This window comes from Crotalus tigris, unplaced genomic scaffold, assembly GCF_016545835.1.
Source record: "Crotalus tigris isolate CLP2741 ecotype Arizona unplaced genomic scaffold, ASM1654583v1 scf7180000019154.1569036, whole genome shotgun sequence".
In the NCBI taxonomy this organism is placed as follows: domain Eukaryota; kingdom Metazoa; phylum Chordata; class Lepidosauria; order Squamata; family Viperidae; genus Crotalus; species Crotalus tigris.
In genome coordinates, this window is record NW_024097404.1 from 513,700 (window position 1) to 541,366 (window position 27,667).

Below are 27,667 nucleotides of genomic sequence, written 5' to 3' on the forward strand. Positions count from 1 at the left end.
AGCTATATACATGGGCTTTCAGAAATGTGTGAATTCCTACATAAATTTAAACCAATTATATTACATTTGTTTAATAGTAAACCAGCCTTATTATGTAGCATTTCTTTATGACTAAGAGATAGATAGATAGATAGATAGATAGATAGATAGACAGATAGATAGATAGACAGACAGACAGATAGATAGAAATGAGCACCTACAGACTGCTACTAAGCTACATGCTCAATTGCTTTTCTTTGTTCATCTATCCTTTTTCTTTCTTTCTACAAATCAGGGAAGAGAACAATTTTAATCAATAAAATTAATGTTGAATAACAGTTTATTCATATGTAACAACTATAAGTAAAGATATTTTCATTCTGTTCCTTTCTGCTCTTCCTGCGAGTTACTGGAGCAACACTACTGGCAAACTGTCTTCTGGGGTTAAGTTCACTGTTCCAAATGCAAGATACTGTGCCCAAAGTTTAAGTTAACCTTCACTAATCTACTCTAAGTGATGTGCTTTATAACACGCCCAAAATAAGGTTGTCCTGTATTTGGACATCTTAATTCATGGAGAGTTATGTTCAAGCAATATCATTTTGGTTGCTCTTGAGAAAAGCCAGCAGAGGTGTTTTCACTATCTAAAGATTTTGGATTGATAGGTAAATACATCAGTTGTATAAAACCTCTTTTAAGGTATATAATAAAGGACTACTAGGACTGAAGGGCTGAACCATGTAAGGAAACTTCTATTTCATAAAGTGTTAATACAGGGACATTTGCAAGAATAAGCAAATAGTGCCCTTCTCTTGGTTTTGATGACGACTACCACTGTCCACATGATTAATACTCAGAAATTGTGAGAGCTGAAATTTGTAATATCTGGAAGTACTTAAAAGTGATTGAAATATAACATTTTAAAGATATCTCACAGATCATAGCTTTAAAAAAATAATTGTTCTTTAAAATGCCCTAAATTGTGTTTGCCAGCCCTTTCTATGAAAGTCAAAAAATCCATCTAAAAACAGTTCTGTTATTAGGTATGCCAAAAAGACCGTAAGAGCTGAAAACTTTGGACAGACATCATGATATTTAAAAGGACCTAACTGACACACAGTTCTAAGCCAGAGGTTGGCAACTTGTAGTCTGCGCCCCTGAGCAACCCCTTCTGCCCAGAGTCGTATGACACGATATGAGAGCAAATAAATTTTGTAATAAATAAAAATTTGCCCCCAAAATTGCATTGCCAAAACTTGTTTTGATAATAACAGGAAAAATATCAGTTTCCTTCCACAGAGAGAGGAACATGTTAAGAATTAGGGACAAAAGAGATTTTTTTAAGGTCATTGCCTTTCTAGGTATTTCAATAATCAGAAATAAGACTTAATAATTAATTATACAGTTATAACAATAAAATCAATAGACATATAATGATAGGGAATAGAACAGAGGATCCCAAATCCATATTTATAACCTCTGGCCCAGAAAAAATTAATTAAACTCTTTAACACTTTTTAAAGTCTGTTTTAAATAATCAGACATGAACTTGATAGATCAGAAGTAGAGGGATAAAAAAAAGATAAAATGAAACATGAGTCAGATGTGCAGAGAGCAAGAGCAATTCCAAACAGGTTATTACAGACACTGTAGCCATAGAAAGTGTGGGGAATGCAAAATCAGTACAAGTTATTTTATAACAATCATGGTGGTTCTGCAAGCACTTTTGAATCAAAGCTTTAAAGCTACGATGAGATGAGGGTATTAAAACTCAGAATCTCTATCAAAGGAAGATTTTGCCATCAATTAATTACTTCCGTCCAACTGTCACTAACCAGATTTCAAAGAGTTATAAGTAAAGAATGAACAAGACAGGGGTAGGGAAGAGAAAGATGGAGGAGTGGGGGCTGAAAAATAAGATCGGTAAGTTTAAAGGATAACCACGTTCTCAAAGTGAAGATCAGTGCATCTAAGCATAAAGTTTCAATAAAGCAGAAGTAGACAAGTAGGTAAAGTTAGTACAGAAAAAGATGTTTTGGAACAACTCATGAAGCAAGGCTATTGGAAAAAATTGGGGGAGCCACGACTCCAACATTTAGAAAGCATCAGGTTGTCTGCACCTGCAATCAGACTAATTAATTTTCAACTGCATAGCACCTATTTGCTACTTGACCCAAGGTTGTGAAATTATATATCACTTGAAAGAGAAAGTCCTGCTGTTCCTTCAGTGAAACTGCAACAACAATCTCTTAAATAGCCCCTTCATACTCTTCTACCTCTTTATTATACCCCAAATTAATTGTACAAAGTAGCTGCCACACTTTGTCAAATGACAAAGGGCCAGCTCTAGAGTTCAGTAACAGAACCTTCCTGTGATGTTACATTACAAAAGCACACATTTTCTATGGTCCCTGATCTGCACGCATTTCCAGAAAGTGCTCTGAAAGTTGCCACTTCAAAGTAATTATTAACAGAAAGGAAGATTGTTAAATACATGGGGAGTAAGCCTATTACCTCATTTAGCTAAACCTAATTGTATAAAATCAAATTAGTCCCCTTATTTTTTGGAGTGTATTCCAGGCATATCATCTAAAGACCAATTACAAATCTTGGCTTCAGAAAAAGTCGCACATCCCTAATACACAAGGCCATTGTCTTGGGATCAATGAGAAACGACTAAGACAATTTGAATTCTCTAATGGAAACTCTTTTCTCCTAATTTAAGGCACAATTTATGCCTTGGCTGGCAATCACTATTATTGAAGAAATCTGCTAGCAAACAGTGAGATATCTGGATGAAATTAATGCTTGAAAAAGCACTGGCCTTTTTAGGAAACCCTGCTTAAGTAATTTTCAACATTCTCACTTGTCTCAATTGCAGCAGTGTCCTGAAAAGCATAAAATTAATATTTCAAACAAACACATACAGCTGAGGGGCTGCATAATGCCAGTAATCTTGTTCTTTCCCATGAGAGACATTTATACTGAATGTATGAATGACTTCAAAATGCCAGAATTACTACAGGATGCTAAGATAATTGAAGGAACACTGGCATTAATAACAGAACTTAATAAGAGCTTATATTTTATCATGATGAAATAAGGCTTAAATCTGCTATTGAATCACATGTAGCTTTACAATCTCAAAAGGGTAATAAAGAGAGGTAGAACTAAGATAGACTGGTCACCCATCATTCAAAGAGCTATCAAAATAATATATATAGACCATCTTCCCTTAAAATTTCAGATCGGAGAAATATAAATATTACATTACATCAGGCCTCCACATGTGGAATTTTACATGAAATCTCTATTTTATAATGTACATTCTAACCTATTGTATTTTCAGCACTGACCACAAGGAGGTGCCATGTGACCAGTTTCATCCTATTGGAACTCATCAGACACTTCTCTTCTTGCAACTACTACACCCCAAAACCTGGATAGCTCTAAAACTTAATGTAATACATATAGTCATTGAAAGTGCAAAGATCTATGAATTCAATTCCTGATGCTTTTTGAATCTCATAAAGTAATATCTACTGTGGCTACCCTTGTCTGACAATACCTAATAGTATGAAATAAGGAGAAATTTCCTGACAGTGAGAATAATCGACCAATGGAACAGACTGCCTTCAGATGTTGTTGGTGCTTCATCACTGGAGGCTTTCAAGAAGAGACTGGATTGCCATCTGTCAAAAATGGTGTAGGGACTCCTGCTTGGGCAGGGGGTTGGACTGACCTACAAGGTCCCTTCCAACTCTGTTATTCTATTCTATTCTATTCTATTCTATTCTATTCTATTCTATTCTATTCTATTCTATTCTATTCTATTCTATTCTACTCTACTCTACTCACAAGAACAACAATAATAATAAAGTTGGAAGGGACCTTGAAGGTCATCTAGTCCAACCCCCTGCTCAGGCAGGAAACCCTATACCATTTCAGACAAATGGCTGTCCAGTCTCTTCTTAAAAACTTCCAGTGTTGGAGCATTCACCGCTTCTGGAGGCAGGTTGTTCCACTGATTAATTGTTCTAACTGTCAGGAAGTTTCTCCTTAGTTCTAGGTTGCTTTTCTCTTTGGTTAGTTTCCACCCGTTGCTTCTTTGCTTCTTGTCCTGTCTTCAGGCACTTTGGAGAATAGCTTGACTCCCTCTTCTTTGTAGCAGCCCCTGAGATATTAGAACACTGCTATCATGTCCCCCCTCGTCGTTCTCTTCATTAAACTAGACATACTCAATTCCAGTAACCATTCCTTATATGTTTTAGCCGTCAGTCCTCTAGTCATCTTTGTTGTTCTTCTCTGTACTCTTTCTAGAGCAGTGATTCTCAACCTTTCTAATGCCGTGACCCCATAATATAGTTCCCCATGTTGTGGTGACCCCCAAGTGGGTGTGGCCACCAATAAGAGGGAGTAGGACAGCTAGGGAAAAGGAAAAAAATGGCGGACAGCATGGTTTGGCGACCCCCGTGAAATGGTCATTCGACCCCAAATGGGGTCCCGACCCACAGGTTGAGAACCACTGTTCTAGAGTCTCAACATCTTTTTTACATCGTGGTGACCAAAACTGGATGCAGTATTCCAAGTGTGGCCTTACCAAGGCATTGTAAAGTGGTATTGTAAAGTTCCTTTTGCTGTTGTTAAAATTTCAATTTGGTTTATTTGCAAACTCACAGTTCCTCCCTGTGTATGTTTTTACTCCATATTTTCCCAATTTCTATGGTGTTTTTTCCTCATTTGGAAAAGGAACAGCACTAACTATACTCTCCTCTTAGTCTACTCTACAATCTTTCACTTTCCCTTCTCGTGACCTAAAGCTTATTAACCTTTCTTCTCCTACTAATACCCTAGACTTTGCCACCAATTGCTCCAGTATCAAATAACCTATCCTTCCTCTTTAGACTAACCTTATCTTGGAGGGGCTTTCCTCCCTGAGATTTAAGTCATCACAATTTGAAATATTCAATTTAGGCATTGAAAACACTGCTCAACTTAAGAATCCCAATTAAAACATTCCCAGTAACACTTTGCCTTTATTTGAACACATCCGCCACATTATTTCTCATGACCAGTGTTATGTCCCGAGCCTTTGCAAACGGCTCGGGCGTTTGCAGGCAGTCCCGGGCAGGTGCAAAGCTGCCCGGGACCAGACAGGCTGTCGCCAGCACCGTGCGCATGCGCGGGTGCTGGCGCGGGAAAAGTAACCCATTTACCCGGGAGTTGCCTATATAAGAGGCTGCGAGGCGTTTGGGCGAGGCTGAAGCCATCTTCCTGTAAGCTGAACGCTGAATAAAAGAAACTGAGAACTCCAGCTGCTTCTCGTGTCTGTTTTCCCGCCACGGACTCAACACTGGCGACGAGGATGGGATGCCTTGCACTACCTGGAAAGGAAGAAGTGTAAGCTTACCCAAGGAGTCCTGAGCGGCGAAAGAGGAACGGCGTCGACTCGGCAGCTGCCCGCCAATCCGGTGCGCATTCGGGGGTAGGCTGGCTGATAGACCCGTCTCCTGAAGATCCGAAGATGGCGAAAATCGGAAGGCTTTCGGAATTCGACGTCTCACATCCAGAGCGGTGGGAGTCCTACGTATCCAGAATGGAGAACTACTTCAAGGCAAACCAAGTGAGGGAAGATAGCTTGAAGGCGGCCACCCCTGCTTTGCGTTTGCGGCCAAGTCTGTAAGTCGCTGCTGAAGGAGCACTTCCAAGTCCGTTATCTCATGGCGCCACACCTTCGAACAAAGGGATCAACGGTCCGGTGAGTCAGCCAAGGAATACATCGCCGCGTTACGGAAGGCCGCCAAGCCCTGCGAGTTCAAGGACCTCGAGGAACGACTGAGGGACCGATTCGTGTGCGGGTTAAGGCATCGCGAGCTACAACAGAGACTTTTCGCAAAGGAAGAATTATCCTTCCAAGACGCCTTAAGGGAAGTCACCGCAGAAGAAGCAGCAGGCGGCGCCGTCAAAAACATGCGGCCAATCAGAAACAGTGCAGAGGGTGCGTCCGTGCACCAGGAAGACGTCCGACGAAACTCCGAGGAGGATCCGGACGAGGAAGTCGACCGTCTACACCCCGCGAAGGAAGAGAACCAGAAGGGAAGCTCTTCGGCTCCGCTCAAGTGCATCGGCTGTGGAGGTCGCCACAGGAGAACCGACTGCAAGTTCCGCTCCGCTACCTGCCGGGCATGCGGCAAACAAGGGCACATTGCAGCTGTGTGTCTGGGCCGACGAAAGGCACAACCCCAAGAAGAACGCCTGAAGGGTACCAGATTCCCCAGCCAGAATAGGGTAGGTTTTTGCGCTTCGCGAAGAAGCATCTGTAGAACAGGCACACACAAGCCCATGAAGAAAAAGCTGTCACTCAACGTGAAGCTACAAGGGGTTCCATTATCTATGGAACTAGACACAGGGTCTGCCCTGTCCATCATTTCATTGCATACATTTAGGAAGATTTGTTCCAGAAGTGGGTCTAAGGCCAAGTTAAGGCCTTCTGATATTGTATTAACAGATTTTCAGAACTCAAGAGTGTGTGTTAAGGGGGAGGCCACCCTTAACGTGCAATACAAGAGTTTTGAAGGTCCACTAGACTTATTAGTAGTAGGGGGTGAACGAACGAGTCTCATAGGACTCGATTGGTTTGAGGCCCTGGGGATACACGTCACAGGACTCAATAGCTTACAAACACTCGACCTACAGGAAGTCTGCAAAGAATTTGCAGATGTTTTCAGCCCCCAGCTGGGCACATTCAAAGGACCACCTGTGTCCTTAAAGCTAGACCCCACTGTCACTCCCATTAGGATTAAAGCAAGAAGGGTCCCTTTTGCTTTAAAAAGTAAGATTGACACTGAACTAGACAAACTAATCCAACAGGGAATCCTAGAACCTGTTGATTCCAGCCCGTGGGAGACCCCCATTGTCACGCCTCTAAAGGCAAATGGGGACATTCGCATTTGTGCTGATTACAAATGCACACTCAATAAGGCATTGCAGCAACATGCCTATCCTGTTCCTGTGGTCAGTCACATCCTGGCCTCTCTCAAGGGGGGGCGTGTTTTTGCAAAGCTTGACCTAGCTCAAGCATATCAACAGCTGCCTGTTGATGATGATGCTGCCATAGCTCAGACCATTGTGACCCACAGGGGAGCCTTTAAAGTAAAAAGGCTACAGTTTGGAGTGAATGTCGCTCCTGGGATTTTCCAAAGCGTTATGGAAAACACACTACGAGGTATACCAGGGGTCTGCCCCTACTTTGACGATGTCTTGATTGCAGGAGACTCCACACACATTCTAGCTGAAAGGCTTAGGGCTGTCCTGTTAAGATTCAGGAAATCAGGCCTCAAGCTCAGAAAAGACAAATGCCAGATTGGGGTGCCTTCTACTGAATTTCTGGGATTCAAAATTGATGCTGCTGGGATTCATCCTGCTGAATCCAAACTAACTGCTATTTTAGAAGCACCCAGGCCAAAGTCTAAGGCCGAACTTCAGGCCTTCCTAGGCCTCCTGAATTTCTACAATTCTTTTCTTCCACATAAAGCTAGTGTAGCTGAGCCTCTTCACAGGCTACTAGACAAACAGGCTGTGTGGCTGTGGTCACAAGCGCATGAGGCTTGCTTTAAAGAAGTCAAGGCCTTGCTCACTTCTAACAGTGTTCTTGCACATTTCAACGAGTCTCTCCCTGTGTGCATCGCTTGTGATGCGTCCCCCTACGGGGTTGGAGCTGTCCTGAGTCACCTCAGGTCTGATGGAACTCAGGTTCCTATTGCATACTACTCCAGAACACTGTCTTCTGCCGAGCGCAACTACGCTCAGATAGACAGGGAGGCTCTGGCTGTTGTTGCTGGAATTAAAAAATTCCACGACTATATGGCAGGCATTTCACGGTCTTCACTGACCATAAGCCTCTGCTGGGACTGTTTACCACACGTAAGCAGACTCCCCACATCATTTCCCCTAGAATGCTTAGGTGGTCTATTTTCTTGTCTGCATATGATTTTTCATTACTCCACAAGCCTGGGAAAGAAATGGGCCATGCTGATGGCTTCAGTAGATTGCCTCTGCCAGTAGTAGAAGCTGACCCCGCGCCAGCTGTCAACATTCTATCAATCCAAGCCTTGCCCGAGCTCCCTCTTAGTGCCAGGGATGTTACCGCTGAAACAGGTACAGATCACACACTTTCACGTGTCCGCTCCTGGGTCCTGTCCAGGTGGCCTGAGCACTGCCCTAGTCCTGAGTTTCAGAGTTTCTGGTCCAAAAGGAAACGAACTGTCCCTTTCTCAGGGTTGTCTGCTTTGGGGAAACAGAGTTGTCATTCCCACCTCAATGAGGACTAGGGTCTTAGAATCCCTCCACGAGGGTCATCCTGGCATTGTTCGTATGAAGGCTCTTGCACGCAGCCACTTGTGGTGGCCTGTTTAGATAAAGATATTGAGGCTAAGGTACACGCATGCCACCTGTGCCAACGATCTCGCCCAGAGATGCCCCAAGCTCCTGTGCATAGATGGGAGGAAACACAGTCCCCATGGTCTAGGGTGCACATTGACTACGCTGGGCCCTTTCAGGGCCAGTTCTTCTTGGTCCTTGTTGACAGCCATTCAAAATGGCTTGAGGTTGTGCCTGTCTCATCCACCACCACTGCAAAGACTATTCAGGTACTGAGGGGGATTTTTGCTGCACACGGGCTGCCAGATGTCATTGTGTCCGACAACGGCCCTCAATTCACCTCCTCCGAATTCCAAGCTTTCTTACAGGCAAACCTGATTCGTCATGCCACATCTGCGCCTTTTCACCCATCCACCAACGGTATGGCTGAACGCATGGTGCGCATCGCAAAGGACGCCTTGAAGAGACTCACCTACGGGGACTGGCATCACAGGTTGGCTGACTTTCTCCTTTCTTATCGCACCACACCGTCCACTTCTACAGGGAGAAGTCCAGCTGAACTTCGTTGGGGGCGCCAACTTACTACTAGACTTGACCGGTTGCATCCGGACAGACTGCCTTCATCTACCTCACATCCTAGGGCACCTAGACAACTACTTGTGGGTGCCCCAGTTTGGGCTCGCAATTACGGGCCTGGTCATACATGGGTCCCCGCTTCTGTGTCCAGGATCACAGGTCCTCTCTCCTACGAGGTTGCCCTGGACAACGGTCGTGTCCTGCGTCGGCACATCGACCAACTTCGCTCTAGGCGAGACTTTTCTGCTGAGACTCCTGGGTCTTTTCCAGGGGGGGAGGGGGACCCTTTGGAGCAAAGGGAAGGGCAAGAGCTACTGTCCATCTCCACTGAGGGAGCCACAAACGGCTCGTCCCAAGGTTCTGCAATTGCTCCGAAAAGAAAGTCATGGAGCTTACCCACACAACAGGCACTCACGCCTACTCCAGCCAGGGAGTCACCCCGGGGGCATACTCACTTTCCACACACATCACACAGCACTCCAGCAACGGAGGATACCCGGGGGCATCCCAACAAATCATTCCCCGCAAGAGAACTGGCACACAATTCCCAAGGTTGGCCTGACCTTACCCCAAATCCTACAGGGGGTCAAACATACACAGAGTTAGTCGAGGAACCAAGTCCCGACTACAACAACCCTAGCACAAATCAGGGAACACCTGAGTTTTGGGAAAGTACAGAAACCCACACGAGCCCGAACACAGAATGGGGTTCAGGGAATGGACAGCCTCCTGACAGGTCTTGGACTGACCTAGGAGGTTCTACAGAGACGCCCAGCAGCGGCTATCACTTCAAGGGGCCTGAGGGTCTACAGCTAGGTAGGTCAACCAGGTCACAAAGTAACAGAAGCCCTGGCCTGACGAGCCCGGTGGGCAAGCAAGCAGGCCAGGCATCGGGGCACAGTCCTTGGAAGACACCAGGGCACAATAGAGAGAACAGGCTCACGCCTCCCTCCAGTCAGGGGACTTATGCCAGTAACCCAGAGCTAAGAAGGTCACAGAGAGCAAAGAAATCTCCTAAGTATCTAGAAGATTACATAACATTGCTGGCAAGGCAAAAGCCAGTAATCAGTGGGAGCACTGGGGAGCAAAATGTCATATAAAATAAATGTTGTATGTTGGTAGTAGTTTTAGCCCGGGGGAAAGGGGTGTTATGTCCCGAGCCTTTGCAAACGGCTCGGGCGTTTGCAGGCAGTCCCGGGCAGGTGCAAAGCTGCCCGGGACCAGACAGGCTGTCGCCAGCGCCGTGCGCATGCGCGGGTGCTGGCGCGGGAAAAGTAACCCATTTACCCGGGAGTTGCCTATATAAGAGGCTGCGAGGCGTTTGGGCGAGGCTGAAGCCATCTTCCTGTAAGCTGAACGCTGAATAAAAGAAACTGAGAACTCCAGCTGCTTCTCGTGTCTGTTTTCCCGCCACGGACTCAACAACCAGGTAGAATATTTTTATTGCTATAATCTAGAATGGCATTTGCCATTTTTGCAGTCATATTATACTTCTGATTGAGTTTGAAATCTATTACTATTCCAAGATAGTTTTCACAAGGCATACTTGTGTATTTAATTTTTGTTTCCACAATGAAAAACTTTGTGCTTGTTTTATTGTTATTTTCAGCTAATTTCTCTAACTAATAAAGATTATTTTAATTGTTATGTCTGTTTTGAGGAGATTCACTATCTAACTCAAATCTTATATATCTTATAATATAATTAGAGCAAGCATTCCCTCCACATCTTCATGCAAGCTATTAAGAAAGGACTGAAGGACAGAGAATTCAAGAGGGATCCTCGAGGCACCATACTTGATACCTTAGTAAGTTACAGACAAGGCCATGCCATTGTGCCCACACTTAGCTAGTTTGTTAATAAGAGAATTGCATGGATACACTGTCAGATGCTTTGCATAAATCAAAATTATTAGATCTACATTACGGTGAGTTTGGTGTAGTGGTTAAGGCCCTGGGAGACATGAGTTCTACTCCCCGCTTTAGGCATACAGTAAAGCCAGCTGGATAATCTTAGGCCAGTTATTCACTCTCAGCTCTAAGAATCAGGCAATGGCAAACACTTCCCAAAAGCCTCACTAAGAAAATTGCAGGGACTTATGTGGGCAGCTGTCAGGAGTCACTACTAAATCAAAGGCATACAGAAGCACAAAAAAACTCCTACAACATTGCCACAGTTTACTAGGAATCCACTTAGTCAAACATTTGATAAGATTAACCTGGCAAAACTTATGAAGTCTATACTGTTTTCAATGTGCTTACTGTTCAATGTCTTTATATCTGTCCAAAAACCTTCTCAGGCATTGCTGTCAAACTGACAGATTGGTAGCTTCTTAGATCCTTTCCCTTCATTTTGAAGGAGAACAAAGTGCCCTCCTTAGTGGTCCTATGGAATTTCTCAAAGATAATATGGAAAGAATTAGCCTTTGTGATCTTGTTTTTCCCAAAATCAAAAATGAGCCACAATGTACTGTTCAAGTGTTACCCTCTCTCTTTCCTTGGACAAGGACTGCGTTTGTGCATTGGGTAGCACTTGAGGACAAGAGGGCAGAAATGTGATGCTTAAATAGACACACAAGAAAGCAAATAAAAAGGTGCCACAGTTCACATTAGGAAAAAAACATTACCAGGGTCCAAGTGATAGTAAAAACAAGTTTCATGGGAGGGGGTTACTCATAAGCACAGGAGTATATACATCCTTCAGACTGCTCACATCTACTCTAAGTGATCTGACTAAAATTACAGGGCACATATGGGATTCTCCTGCCTCTTAATTACTAACAAGACATTAGAATAATATCAACTCATTAAACATAGCAGGACAAACTAAGCGCAAGACAGCTTCTCTGGGCAAAGGAAAATAGGCCATTCTCTATATTAAGTATTTCATTGATACAAACCTACTTTGCTATGAACCATCCCTTCTGTTAGCAGAGCTGCCAAATCAGACATATGCCACATCTTGACTCAATTTCCAGTCATCAACACCCTGTTTTCCTACCAACATCCAAGAGAAGCTAAGAAGCTAAGGACAGAAGTGGCAGACATGCCTCAATTGTGACCATAAGTCTAGGGCTACCTATATACCAAACTGACCTTCTTCCCTATCTAAAGGTCAGGAAATTAAATGCAGTTTTGGAGATAACCAGATAAAAATGGACTTGCTGGGTGATCCAAAGTCCAGAAAGGCAAGCTTCCTAAAAATATCAAAGACTTGCAGAGAAGAAATGGATTCAGAATGAAATAACACCTGGATGTCACTTTAACATTAAATGCATTATTTAGAACTTAGTTACACATTAAAATTTTATTATATAGCCGTGTTTTTCAACCTTAGCAACTTGAAGATGGGTGGACTTCAATTCCCGGAATTCCCCGGCCAGCATAGCATAGCTGGCTGAGGAATTCTAGGAGTTGAAGTCCATCCATCTTCAAGTTATCAAAGATGAAAAATATCATTCTATACATTACTAGAGAAATATAAAGAATAATCCTTTATTTTAGTTATTTATGTTTCTGAAAGCTATTAAGGAGCAGCTGACATATACTGGTATAAATAATAAATAAATTTTATTATGCCTTAGAGGCAATAGAAGAAAGGATTGCTTGCAGCTACCATACAAAATATAGTTTGCATGGATTTTGCACCTGCAAAAGGAGGGTGTTTTTGGTGCTGCTGAAAACAATTAATTTTGATCCCCCAATCAGCCATAGAAGAATATTAACTTCTTTAATGCTCCCACTTTTCCATCAATGAAGTCCAAATCTCTTAGTAAACTTTCCCAGGGCAAAGACAATACCACAAGTATAATGCCAAACTAATCCCAAGGACTCTGAGTGATGTCAGTAATGTGACTCTCAGGTGCCTCTCCCAATCTTGCTGACCTGTGGCTTTCCAGTTTGGGCAGCTGGGAGTTGAACTTCAGGGGCATTTGGAGATAACTAGCCACTTTTTGGCTTTTATCTAATGGTTCATACAAAGCATTATGTGGTTTGTTAAAGTGTTGTGTGAATCCAAACATACCCCAAAGTATTGGAAAATATAATTTGTGGTTTAATATAAATTGAAATTTAATTTTTCAGTATCACCAGACACCACAGCTGCCTCTTCCTTATGTACTTTATTGTCACAACTACCTTTTCCTGGGTATGCAAAACTTTAAAAGAGTACTAGATTGCATTTTTTATTCTTTGCTAAATTCCTGCCAAATTGTTAGTGAACATGTCTCTTAGAAAAGATAAAGTAAATAATTACTTTCTACATTTCCTTATCTTCCTATTTTAAATGCTTTCAGTCTTTTTGTTACCTCTGTAACTGATATTCCAGCACTAAGAGTTCTTCAGATGGGTAAAGAAATATTCTGACAGGTTTTTTTTTACATTGCCTCTTTACTTATTCTTGCAATGGAGTTCAGTCACGGTATCTTTTACCATCCAACTTCCACAATCAAGCCATGGGACATATTGACCTAAGAGAGTATGACCAACCCCAAATCATTTAATAATTCCCAAAGGGGACATATTTTTAAATCCAGGTCCCCAATTCTAGGATTCCAGCAGTATTTACATGGCCTTGGGATTTCACAATACACATTTTAAAATTAATAATTTATACTTAATTCAATAATTCATCAAGCAATTTATGCTGTGTGTAGGACTAATTTTGCTAATTCTGCTAAGGATTGAGTAAAATACAATTTTATCCATCACTTATAGTTCAACAATATACATTCTTTCATCTCCTTCAATTTGTCAACTCAACAGTCACAAAGACCTTGATCCAGATTAAGACAATATCTCCGAGGATGGATTTTTCCAAAACTTGTAACTCCAGGAGCTTTTTCAGTTCCATGCTTTTAACCTACAAGAGTGTTTTTAAAGCAAGTTTTTTTAGTTCCAGCAACTATAAAGATACATTTGAAACTGGAAGAAAACATCTGGTAACAATCAAGAAGCTGAGAAGAGCTCCTTGACTATTTCTAAGCCTAGTAGAAGCAGAATATATTAATACAAAGCAGATTTCAATTCATATAAATTATCAGTCACCTTTCTTTGGCTCAGAATTGTTACATTTTTAATATGTGTCTCTATGCTGATTCCTATTAAACAAGGAAGTAGTGTTTCCATCTTCACTGCTGCTGTGATTGGTTATATCTAAATATATTTAAATAGTGCGAGAATAGCACTGTTCTTGTTCCATTACTATATTTAGCATTTTCTCTATCTAAAACCATGTATACAAAGCATGGAGGACACTGTCATTCCTCTAATTAGCTCAATATTCCCCAAAGTGGAATGAGAAGCCCCAGATTCCACAATAGTAAAGATTTTGTTCATGCTGCATAGAATTCTGGGAGTTAATACATCTGAAAGACTGTTATGTGAAAGCCAACAAGATAATTTATTTAACTTTTAAAGTGCTTAACCTACTATTCACCCATCTCTGTAATCCAGCAGGCAATGAGTGCGCCATGTTATTTGATTTAGCTTGCCTCTCCTCTTCTAAGTGCTGAAAGGCAAACCTGATATGAACTTTTCATCATCAGGACTTGTTACTTAATCATTCAGCTGTCTCAACTGCCAATTCCCCAACCCACATCTCTTGTTGACACCCATGATTCCACAATTCAGATAGCAGATAGAAAAGCAGAATGATATAGGAAGCCTAGCCTTTTTATTTCTTTATAAACAGCTCAGTTACACTTTACAAGTCATGAGGAAATGATTTAACTACATGGTGAGGCTCATTCATAAGTTTAAACAGGGGGCGGTGGGGAAAACATGCTCTGCATGCAAGGTTCTATGCTAAATCAATGTGTGTTATTGCTGGAGAAGCTTAAGAAAGGCGTTTTATAAACACCGCTACAAAACAAACAGGAACTCCATTATCTTGAGCTAACAGACCTCAGATTGTGGGTACCTTTAAAAGCAGTAATATTGTGCATTGTAACAACAGAAAGGGGCTTATGACAGCAATGCCATTTTCTTAGTTTTTGATAGAGCCAATGTGTTCAGTATTGTTAAATTCTTGATGCTGGTCTGTCTTTTATATTGAACTAACAATGTGGAGTTATTGGCACACTGACATGCAAGTCGAGATACCGCTCCCTCATAAAATGCACTTCCTATGGGATTAAGATTATTGTACCAGGTGTACAAGCAAATAAATGACGTGGGAAGGAAGCCTTGGAATCAATTCAAGTTAATGAAAGCAATTATGCCATTCTGAAAGATAAATATGGGAAACAATAAAATAATTCTATCATCAGAGCTTCAGCTCAGCAAGAGAAACCACAAGAAACATCAGAAATGCTAAACAATTAATGAGGTAATGTCTAAAAAAAGTGGGTATATGCTGCAGTGTATGAAAACACTTGCACAGTTTCTCTAGATAGTGCTATATCCAAACTACACACAGGTACCATAAACGTTTGCAAAAAATCTAATTTGCTGAGAAACACATGTCACTCAGCTTTTTTTAATGAAAAAAATGAAAGTGTTAAAATTCCATTGATCTGATAAATGGAGAGACACTTTGAGACTGAATTGAATTCCTCATCACTACAAAAACATACGTGACCATAAAAATCTACTTTCTTGAGTAGAGAAGACCCATGTTCAGTGGTGGGATTCAGCCAGTTCGCACCACTTTGGCATAACCGGTAGCTAATTTTTTGTTGCCCAGGCCCAGAATGGACTTCTGGAAGCGGCATCCACACAGAGAACCGATTGTTCACATATTTGAACCCATGTTCGCATTTTGTAGAAGAGACATTGTAGGACTACAATATATATATACCCATGCAGACCACTGCACCAGTGTAATTGGTAAAAGAAGTAACACAGAGCAATATTTCTCAATCTTAGCAACTTCAATGTGCATGGACTTCAGTTCCCAGAATTCCTCAGTCAACAGTCCAGGCATCTGAAAGTTGCTGAAGTAGAAGAACATTGAGTTAGACTGAGCAATGGCATTTTTTCCTGACAAAGAAAGGTTTGTCAGGCTTTACTGACGTTGCCCCTTATAGCAATCCAACTTTTGTACACTTCAATTATTGGGTCAATTCCAATCCTGAAAATGCTGGGGACAAAATAGATGTTTGCTTTTGATCCAAAATCTTTCAAGACAAGAGACATTTTGTTCTGTTTATTTGGTAGTTTGGAAAAACCAGTCCATGCAAAGTCTTAGTTAGCTTTGCCCCATTCCTGCTTGCATACCTTGATTGATGGCTATTTTCTTGAATGGCTGGTGACTTGTTGAGGAAAGAACAGCAGCAAAGCCATTGGATCAAACCACTCACCCTGCCTATAACAACTGTCACACAAGCAATGCCAGTCCATAATGACTTGAACAGTGACAGAACAGCAAATGATTTGCTGGAATTTTATATGTTACCTCAGGGATAGAATTTGGGTAGAATCTGATTGTACCAATTTGGTAGTAGGGAAAAGCCCCAAGTGAGCTATTTCTCTCTCGCCTGGTGGTAGATTATGTTACTTTTTCCAGAAATTATAAGGTTGTGCTTGCTTTTTGCTTTGCCTTTCTCAGGACTTTCCCAGTTTTGACTTATTCAAATAAGCAAAGAAACAAAAATTTCCCTCTGGATCAATTACACAAACTTTGGTCTAGAATCTGTCCCTCAGATTTGACTTTTAGGCTCCCAAAAATTGTGCACATGATTTTGTTTCTGGTATTCTGTGGTCACTTGTAGTAAATCTAGTTGATGCCTATGCAATGATCCATGCTATAAAGTTCTGGAAGCAATTTATGTAGAACATTTCAACTTTTCTCTTTCAGGGAGTTTTAAAAAGAATACAGAAAATGAAACTTAACACAAAATGTTTCAACTGCAAATACTCATTGCTATATAATATATGGTCTGATCTGATGTTGCACCACCTGCCAGAATTCAGAAAAGGCAATTTGCTCAAATGCCTTTAAAGAAAAATTGTATGGGCTGGGAGGGAGGGAGGACGCAGATTCTGGGTAAAAACTAACAGATAGTTACATTCATATAAATTGCAATATTTAATCTGCCTGTAGTCTGGAACATGGAAATCCTTTCTTTTTTTCCTGTCCATTACTCTATCTCTACTTACCAGCTATTCATTACCAGGAGAGTGACCTAGTCTCTTTTTTGCTTCTCCCAGCTGCCCTGCCTCCCCCAGCTGAAACACTATATATGAAAAATAGAGCTATACATGGCAGAGAATACATCTTTCATCACTTATACATTCTTCTATCAGCAAGAGCACCAATACGTACAACTTTCTTTGATCGCCACTATTATTTGCACATAAGGGGAGGATGCCTGCATTTGGAAATGGTGCCATGGTGTTAAGTTCTTCAAGCAACTTTCAACTATTTATAGAGGAGAGCTATAACTGTCTGAAGAGCATATGTGATTAATTCAAATGTTCTGATTTGATTAATACTAACATAAATAAACAGAGGACAAGTTATCCAGATGGCAAATATCCTGAAATCTTAAATTCCACAGACAAAACCATAATTCATCTTGGCAATTTGTTATTCAATTAAAATCTAGTTGGTAAAAATAAAAAAGAACTATTTAATGTATAAGTATTTGCCATTTCTAAAAATGTTTTCTTGTTGTTACTAATTATCTCATAACATTAATCCCAGGGGATTACTATTAATACCACAACAAGGGAGATGTTAGGATTGCCACTCTTTTGGTCTCACTAAACTATTGAACCTTCCTACCACAACAGTGTCTATTTGTATGTTTTCTTGATATAATACAAGAGGGGTTTACTATTGCCTTTTTCTATGCGGTATAAAATGCCTTTGCCATTGTCACAACAGTTAGCATCCACCTCCAGCATCTTCCTATGTCACTATTATCCAATATAAGCACCTGCTTGCTTTAACTGGACAACTGGGGTTATTTTTATGCCTTGGGTGACCCTACTGGGACTATATATGCCTGGGATACACTCCCAGCATTCTTTGCTCAAACCTCCCAGGCACACTTCTCCACCATGATGAGGCAGTATATGGGGACAGGGCGGGGGTGTGGGGTAAATTGGAAGAAGAAAGATTATTAATCTGCACATACTAATGATGCTACTCTGACAGATGAAAATGCAAATTATGTGCAAACTCTAATCAAGAAAGTCATGAGCACAATTAAAAATGGGACTATGATTACATAAAAGGACAAATTAATGAAAATAGGTATAACAGCCAGCCTTAACACTGATAGTGAAATGCTGAAGTAGTACATAACATCTGATTTTTAGGATTGACAATCAATTACAAATGAATCAGCAGTCAAAATACATGCAGAATACCACTTAATAGAGCGGCAATTAAGATATTGGGAAATTTATTCAAATGCTGGGATTTGTCGATATCTGCAAATATCAGAATTGTGCAGGAAATTATTTTCCTGGGATATTCTATAGAACTGACCCTGGTCACTGAAGAAGCAGGATTGAAAAATTATTTATATTTTGGAATGTTGATATTAGAAAAGACTTTTATGACTATAGTATGAATAGCCAAGAAAATAAACTGAGCATAGAACTAATCAATTCAGAATTGTCATATGAAGTACAAACAACCAGTTTAAAATTATCACATTTTGGATATATTATGTAAAGATCTTGAAAATCTGTAATGCTGGAAAAGATAGAAAGAAAAAGAAGATGATCAATAGCAAGACAGATGCACTGGTTTACAGCAATAAGTACATCCATGGAGGACTTGAATGGCCAGGTTCGGGATAGATGTTTCTTAAGAAGTATTGGTTACTAAGAATTGATACTGACTTAATCACATCAATCACATCACTGAGAAAAACAAGCAGGAGCTCTCTGTAGGGAAACCCTTTCTGTTAAAGCTAAACCTGGGGGGGGGGACTAAAATTAATCCACAATGGTGATGACAGTAAATGGGATTCTGCATTAATAATTGAAACAAACCTACTAAGGCATTCCAAAATTTCTTCCAAACTGGAAGAAGACACTTCTGTGTTTCTGCCAATAAAACTTTTTTTGATGTGGCTGGGTTGAGATGTCAGGGAAAAAACTCTGAGCTTCCAAAAATAGATCTAGAAATGCTGACATACACAGGTATAAGAAAATCTGGTCACTGATTATGCAAGTAGTTTTACAAGGAAACTTAAAATCAAAGCAAGAAATTTAAGAAGCATGAGCAAGAAAAAGTTATGTTGTCAAATAAAGGAGAGGTAAAGATAAGTAGATCAGAATTTGCCACTCGAACTCACATGATTAAATGATTCAGCCATGAAACCATATGAAAGAACAAAATGGCAACAATCAAACAAGATACTTGGTCATAACCCAATAACCACCATGGGTTATTAGTAATAATAATAATAAAGGTGGTATATGAATGAATGAATGAGTGACCAACCAGCTTTCTGACAGAAGAAAATTTTGAGGAATTATGTGGCTAATTGCAAGAGTTTCTAGACACACTATAAAGAAAAGGCACTGATATTACTAACTGGTGATTTTAAGGCAAGTGGTTGAAATGGGAGAACTTGAAACAATTGAAATAATTGGACTGAATAAATCCAATAACATACAAATATATAAATAGAAAATAATCCTACTGGCAACATCTTCAAGAGTGTCAATAACTCTATTCCTGAGTATTACTGAATGCATACAATATCAGAATCAAGTAGATTACATAAAAGACAACAAAAGATAGAGAAATGCACTGCAGTCATCCAGGATATTACTAGGGGCAGATTGTGGAATAGACCATAATGAATATATCAGTTAAATGTAGAAAGCTAAAACAGTAAGTATGCCAATAAAATGAGATCCAGAGCAGGGTTCCCCAACGTTTTTGGGCACCAGCAACTGGTTACGTAGAGAGAGGTTTTTCCGTGAACCAGAGGGGGTGCAATTTTGTGTGCTGCTTGCATCCTGTTTGTATGGACTGGTTGCTGGCATGCTGCGGCCTGGTACTCGACCACGGACCAGGGGTTGGGGGCCCTGATCTAGAGGACATACAATCAAAATATAATATGGAATAGCAGAATTAAAAAAGCCCTTGGAGGTCTTCTAGTCCAAACGCCTGCTCAAAAAAATACCCTATAGTGTTTGTAGACAACTGGCTGTCCAATCCTTTCTTAAAACCTCCAGTGATGGACCACCCACAACTTCTAGAGGCAAACCGTTCCACAGATTTTTCTTGCTGTCAGAAAAATTCTTCTTAATTGTAGGTTGGAGCTCTCTTTGATAATTTTCCATACTTTCAGTCCTGCCCTCAGGTACTTTGAAGAATAGGTTGATCCCCTCTTCTCTGTGATCATCTGACATGTCAATGCAGTCTCATCCAGAAGGTGAAATATTTAGCACACTTCACTTATAGGAAACTAAAGCTGATGATCTATGAGAAGAACGAGATACATGAAAAAACTAAAGTGGAAAAACAATATTCTCAAAATGAAAAGATTCCAGTGCTTTTAGAACAATTTATCCTAATTGCCTTGGGCAAGTAAAACTGTATATATTAACTGAATATACTTCTGAATAGAGCTTTTGGTATCAAGCTATAAAACACAAAAAATAAAAATAAAAATGTCAGCTAATGGAGAAAATAAAATGACCAATACTTTTAAGATAAGAATATTGGAGAAATCACAGAAAACATGCATTTTAGTTAGGAATACTCAAGAATAATTGCAGAAGAAACCATCAGAGAAAAATGTGATCAAAGAAATCAAGCTGTTTATGGACAGTATTATAGGATGACAGAAAGAAAATATTCTCCCAAAACTGAAGCACAATAGTAGTCACGATTTAAAGTATACTTTAAAATGGTTTAAAACTACAAGGTAAGATGATAAATGGCTACTGTTTCTTTCAACACAGACATTATATGGCCTAGAGACAGAAAAAGATGAGTGTTTATATGTATGGCAGAGAATGTGCAAATTACTGAATTACTATACTAATTTCTCATGCAAACAAGTGCATGAAACAAGCCCTATAGGGACAGAGAAATCCCAAATACTGTAAATATGCAGGTTCAGAAAAAACAGAGGGACCCAAGAACAGATAGCTAATATAAGATGGTCTATTCTAGTTTATAAAGTAATACAAAAAGATGAGTTATTAACTACAGCAAAGCTTATAATTTATATCAGAATAAGCTAAAGAATGTCAGAATATGTAATATTTTTTGGAAAGACCTTATGCATAAGAAAGTACTGTAAGAACAGAATTTAAAAGGGTTCAGAATAGCAAAGCAAGGCAAAAATCACTTCCAACCATTTTTAAGCAATTTAAGCTATGTTGATAACCCTGTTTGTTTGCCAAAAGAAGAGGTCATCTTAAAGAGCTCATTGTGAAAGCAAAAGTGAGGAAAGCAATACCTGATTTTGTGTTAAACTATTAGGAAACACTAATGCTTAGTGGATGTACAGTGGACGAGAAAAAGTAAAGTTGATGGATAATTTTATTTTCTTGGGCTTAGAAATAGATAAAGGTGAACAGCCTGCCAGAGAAGAAGAGATATTCTGGAAAGGATGTCAATGACAGATTTAAGCAATGTCATGAAGGATGTCCCCAAACATTAAAAAAAAGCTAAAGCAATTATTTTTTAGTGACAATATACAGTTATGAAAGCCTGGCATTAAGTAAAACTCATAGAAAAAAATTAAACACCTAGAGATGGTTCATATAAGAACAGACTGCAAGAAGAACTAAGTAATCAATCCTGGGACAAATAAAAGCTGACTGTTCCCCTCAGGTAGTGACTAGAAGGCAGAAAATCAGACCATCTGGATATAAGATGCAAACAGATTATGAACATAAAGTAAAAAGAGGAAAAATGGGAGACGATAACTTAGAGGACAACATTTGGAGTAGTACTTAGTACTGAAGATAGGTCAAAGAGGTAAGCATTTGTCTAAATGCTTCACTGAGAGGCAACCCCATCTGATGTGTCACCTAATACTCCAGCTTAATTAAACTGTGAATCACAGCAAAAGCATATAGGTTTGGGCAAGTAAAGAATTTTGGTTTTTTAAAAAAATGTTTTTTTGCAATATACAGCATATGTTTTAGTACATTGCAATATATACAGAGTAATACATTGTTATTCAGAAATGAATACCAGTTGTTGATTTCATAAACTTCCTATATAATTTGCATAGGATGTTCTAAATCTTGTTATGAAAGCTTTATAATCTTAGGCATTTCCTATCAATTTACTTCCCAGTAAAACAGGAATCTTATTCGTCTTTCACAGAATGTGACCTCTAGAACAGCATCTCCCACAAAGACCTCTCCTGAAAGACTTTAAAGTCTTTTTTCTCCAGGGTTTGAGGCTGGACGTTTAAAAAGCCTACAGTATAAGATTTTGTATGTTTGAACTTTTTTTTTTTAGACATGCACTGGTCTTCTCACTGTTTATATTGTTATTGTTTTTAATGCTATGTGTCACTCAGAGTTTTTATGGAGTCAGGGGGCCTTATAAATGTGGCAAATCAATGAGGAAATAAGTGCACAGAGAGGACCATAGCCTTGAATACTGTACTCAGTTCAAGGGCTGTGTACCGCTTCCAAGAAACCCATTAATAGGTTGAAATCTGAATTAAATAATGGTGGATTTTGTCTATTAATATTTTCACAATTGAAAACTTGCCCATTTTTAAATGAACTTTAAAGTGGGCTCGGATGAGGCCAAATGAGCCAGGCAAGAAGTAAGAAGGGCTGTGCTGAGAGGGGCGAAGGGCAGCGAGAACATCTCGACCCCGTTCTGTCCTTAGGAGGAAACGGCGCCCGTCCTCTGAGAACGAAGCAGCGGCGAGGCGGACTCCTTCCCAACTGCTTCCCACTCTTTTTCTCTGAGCGAAGGTCTTTCTTACCTTAATGTTACAGAAGACTTTGCCGTGACAGGTGTTCAGCCGCGGAGGCTTATCATCCGTTGCCGGGGCTTTGCTGTTTTCGGACTGAAGCCCCATTGTCTGCTCAGACTGCCGAAGTGCCCGCACCACTTAGCCTAGAGTTCGCGCTGCGCCTCCGTTTGCTGGCCGAAGAAATCGCAGCAGCAATCGGATACCGCGCTCGCTTCTATTCTCCCTTTCCATGAGCCCCTATGGAAAGAGCGGGAGCTGCAGTTTTTATAAGCCTGCCCTACGTTCCGAAGTACTGAGGATACGTAGCTTTCCCCTCCCCCTTTCCTCGACTACGTAAAAGCGGCGGGTTCCCGGCGGCTACTCCAGAGAAGCAGGTGCGGGTTCCAGTTCGGGTCTTTTGGGGGACTTTTCTTAGGCGCTTCCGACCTCCTGCTTTGTTTTGCCTTAGTTGCAGAGCGCAGGAAGTCGGACGGACCCTATTGGAAACGTCAGAAAATTCTTTCCCTCCCAAGTCCCAACTTCAAATCCTCCGAAAGGAGATACTGCGGGGACCCCGCTGGGGGAGGGCGTCCCTTCCAAGCCTCCGGGAAGCGCGCTTGCTCTGCCCGCACCTTTCCTTACGGTTCCCGGCTGCTTCGCCAACATACACATCTCAATACGCGTCTCGTTTAGTTCAGTGAGATTTCCTTGTGAACAGAGTCATAGATAAGGCAGCGCGCGGCCTGGGGGCTGTAAGCGCGCGTTACTCCCTGAGTAGCCCGCGCACATTCCGCACTTCTTCCCCTCACTGACTCCGCTGATAACGATTTTGGTCTGCGACCTGTGACCCGATGGGCTCCCGCGGGCTTTGTTTGCAAATGGCCCGGCAGAGGCACTCTCGCTGCTTGGAGATATACGTAAAAGTATTGATTGAAGCTGCTTTTACGCAAGGCCGGCGGCTCGCTCTTGCACCAAAACGCTTCCAACGATAAGATAGACAAAAAAGAGAAGTGTCTAAATCACATGAGCTTTCGGAGGTTCCCAGTCTCTACCGAGGAAGGCGATCTGCGTATTCTTACAAATCGTAGAAATGTTTTGCAATATTTCCCTTTGGCACAGATTTCACGGCCTTTGCAGCAAAAGAGTATTATTTATTCTTTCATTTAAACTTAGAAATTTTTAAATGCTGTTTAATATTTAATGGACACATGATATGAATATTTTGAAACGTCTTTTTAATTGCTTTTTTGTTTAGGTTATAATTACTTTCTTTTTTCAATGTGTCTTTTTATTTTGTGGGATGTTTTGTAAAATTTGTACACATTGTTAAAACTTAAAAGTACAACAGCTAATAAAAACTGTTGTGCTTTACTAAAATATTGTTGAGGGAAAAGTCTTCACCAGGGTCCAGTCCAAGCTGGGAATAATAAAAATGGAGATTGCTTTAGAAACAAGGTTGTAGTTTATTGAAGAGGAGAGCCAGACAGAAAGATGGCTCTGGGAAAACTGACCACATGTAGCAGAGAGTGGTGGGCTTTTATACCTTCTTGAGCTTTTCTTTGGAGTTGTTCCTGTGGTATGAACTTTGACCTGAGTCTGAGTGTGCCTTTCTGGTATTCTGATGGTGGTGGGTTAATCCTATTATGTCTGAAAGGTCATATCCTGCTTCCCTGTGGCTGTGGCTGATGACTGTTGGATTTTTGGTGTGAGGGATTGTTGATTCTAAGGATCTTTTTTTCTAATCCAAGCTTCTTAGATCCAATCTTTTTGACAAGATTATCACATCTTCATTTCTGCAGACCTGGTTTCTGTTGGGGACAGAGAGACCTGGGTGGGGGATTGGCCTCCACCCTCAAAATCCCTTGGGGAAATATATTCTGCCCTTTCAATTTTTCCTAAAATATTTCCTCTCTGGATTCTTCCCACAATATGGCACCCATTCTCTAAGATAATGTAATTTGAACCTAGCTGTCAAGCCCCGCAGGGCTTGCCATTCACCGGTGGGGGTGTGTGTGTGAACTGGAGCAGCCAGCTCCAGTCCTGGGGCAGCCAGCTGAACAGCCAGACGCCGCCCACAGTCTGGAGCCAGGCAGGCAGAAGGCAGGGACGGGGCAGGCAGAAGGCAGGGACGGCCCTCATGCTGCCCACAGTCCGGAGCTGAGCCAGCCACTGAACGGGGAAGGCGGAAGGCAGGGATGTCCCTCCCCCGGCGCTTCCTGCAGCGCATTACCTGCCTCTAGCCGGCTGCGGAGGTTTGCCGGCAGCCGGGAGGAAGCCTGACATCAGCCACAGCAGCTGGGCTTCGGGAAAGCCTCTGGTCACTGCAGACTGCCTTCAGATGACACGGAGGGCTCCAGGAGGTGAGAGGAGGCTGCTGACGTGCAGGTGGACCTATGGAAGACACAGGAGGGGACGGCTGAGGGCATGGACAATGTGGAAAGCCTGGCGAGCCGGCGGAAGGCCCTGGACTGTAGCTGCTGGGCAGAGGACCAGCAAGGCGTGGCCGGGCTGAGGGAAGGACAGAAAAGGACCTGGGGGTTTTACACGCTCTGGGCGGATGCTGGTTTGTTGCTGGGGGTGGGGGTGTAGGGCAGGGCACGGTTATGTAAAGCACTGGGAGCAAAACACTCACAATGCTGACTTTTCGTTTGCTGGGAATAAATCTTGCTAACCACCTTGTACCCGCATTCCTGGATTTTGTTTCATTTGACGATGACAGACGTAGGTGACATTAGCTTGCTGAACTTACAGGGCAGATTAATTTATCTGATTCTAGACCAGTGTTTCTCATGCAGGCAGAGGAATTCTGGGAGTTGCAGTCCACATAGCTTAATGTTGTAGAGGTTGACAAAGATAGCAGCTGATAAGTACCTATATAAATGAAGCAGATCAATTAAATATTATCCAACTTTCCCTAAGCATGGCTGGGATCTAGGCTTACACTGTAAATGAGGGGTATCAAACTGCTGGCCCATGGACCGGACGGGTCATGAGGAAACTGCGCCCATCCCATTGCTGGCAATGGGAAAAAAGTTCCAATACATCGTGTGACATCATGTGACATCACAAGTTTGACATGTCAGCGATGGCGAACCTTTTAGAGACCAAGTGCCCAAACTATAACCCAAAACCCACTTGCATATCATCGGGTGCTGGGTGGGCGTGGACCATTGGGTGGGCCTGGACCATGGGGTGGGCATGGCTGTGGTGGTAATGGAAGACTTGGTAGGACTAAAAAGTTCAATTAATCAATTCCAACTTTGTAAGATCTTTTTTTTCCTGTGAGAAGTTGAAATTGATTGATTGATTGAACCTTTTTTATTTTTGCACACAGCGGTGGAGGCCTAAAGCAAAAAGGTTTTATGAAACCCAGCTGAAGGCCTAGGACTGGGGTAACGGCACGTGTGCCCACAGAGAAGGCTCTGCTTGCCACTTGTGGCACACGTGCCATAGGTTCACCACCACGGACCTAGGCCTTATTTCAGCTGAATGAGATAATGGGAAGATAATGATTTATTTCTGGCACAAAAGTGACAAATCAACAACCAAAAACAGCTTTTTAATATACATTTTAAACTTCTAGGAAGCTGGACTATGTTAAACAAAAGTTCTTTAAGCTAAGTACATCCACATGTACCTCCTAGCATTTTATCACAATTTTCATTGTGCTTCCTATTCAATGTAGTCACATCCACTTTCCCTAGTCTTAGTAAGCACATTCTGTCCTCCAAGTTATCCTTTACCAAGAAAAAGTCTACATGAGGTTGAAAATATTTTGCAATTGTTGTCACCCTTAAATATTAATGCAAATAGACTTACAGGCTATCAAATTGCAAATGAAGTCAAGCATGCTTTTCTCCTTGTTTGGTTTAAGGGGCTCTATGGGGAATGTAAGATGGGATTTGCAAATGAAAAAAAGAATGGGGTTTAGTCTTTTTTTCTGATACTCTAGGGATGCTCCTGTTTGGTTCTAGCCTTTAAGTTTTTAACTTCTATTATTTATTAGAAAACAGCACAATCATTTTAAAAATTAAATTTCACTGATGAACATCAATTCTGAAATGTGATTTGCAGAAATGATGTCCCTGTCTTTATGTTTTAGTGATTCACTTGTAATTTCTTTAACTCAGTCACCGAGAATCAGTCAGCATGAAAGTTTAATAAATAAATAACAACAGCAACTGTTATTATTTCTTCCTTGAAATAGAACACCACCCATGGAAATTCAGAGTAGGATCCAAAGCAATAAATTTTCCCTAATGAAACCAAGGAAAAATTAGTTCTAGCTCAGCAGAAGTTAATGAGAACTAACTGCTTTTAGATTGTTCTATAATTGCTTCCCTATTCCTTTTTCTCCAGTGCCCCCTCCCCACCTTGACTCTCCCTCCTTGTAATGAAACACAATTGAAACCGTCTCCCATTCAAATACATTCCTTCTTATCCTGGATAGGATTGGGAAATAGTTATGTGATACACAGTGTTCTAAGTGCTTCAATTTTTTTTTAAATAGTCCATCCTTTCAATCTTTCAAAAGACTGAAAAGTTATTCTTGAGAAAGATGGTGAAATGATGCCTGTCACCTTGCCTTCATCAGGGAGATACAAGCAAGCAAGAATTTTCAGCAATGACAAGGCAACCACACTCATGGTTTCAGCTAAACCTGCAGAACAGTCCTTGGCCATCATCTTGTGCTGCTGCTGAACTGAGGGTTAAGAGTTCAGCTGCTGACCCTCAACAACATTATGGGAACACTAATGCTAAAGAGAGTTTCTGCAGTGTTTTCAAGCTGGTTGTGACAGGGTAGTTGAATGAAACATACACAGACCTATATGAAAAGTAGCACATATAATGTGGAATAATGAACAATCACTAGAATAATGATGT

General features: G+C 41.1%; 1 protein-coding gene across 1 annotated transcript in view; it reads right to left on the reverse strand.

Annotated features, from left to right (window-relative positions):
- The window catches only part of SLCO2A1 (solute carrier organic anion transporter family member 2A1), a 58,498-nt gene extending 35,444 nt beyond the window's left edge, over window positions 1–23,054 (reverse strand). Inside the window, exon 1 of the mRNA XM_039360092.1 lies at window positions 22,814–23,054. Coding sequence (XP_039216026.1) covers window positions 22,814–22,909 — 96 coding nt within the window. The 5' untranslated portion in view covers window positions 22,910–23,054. The remainder of the gene's footprint in view (window positions 1–22,813) is intronic.
- Between the last annotated feature and the right edge of the window lie 4,613 nt (window positions 23,055–27,667).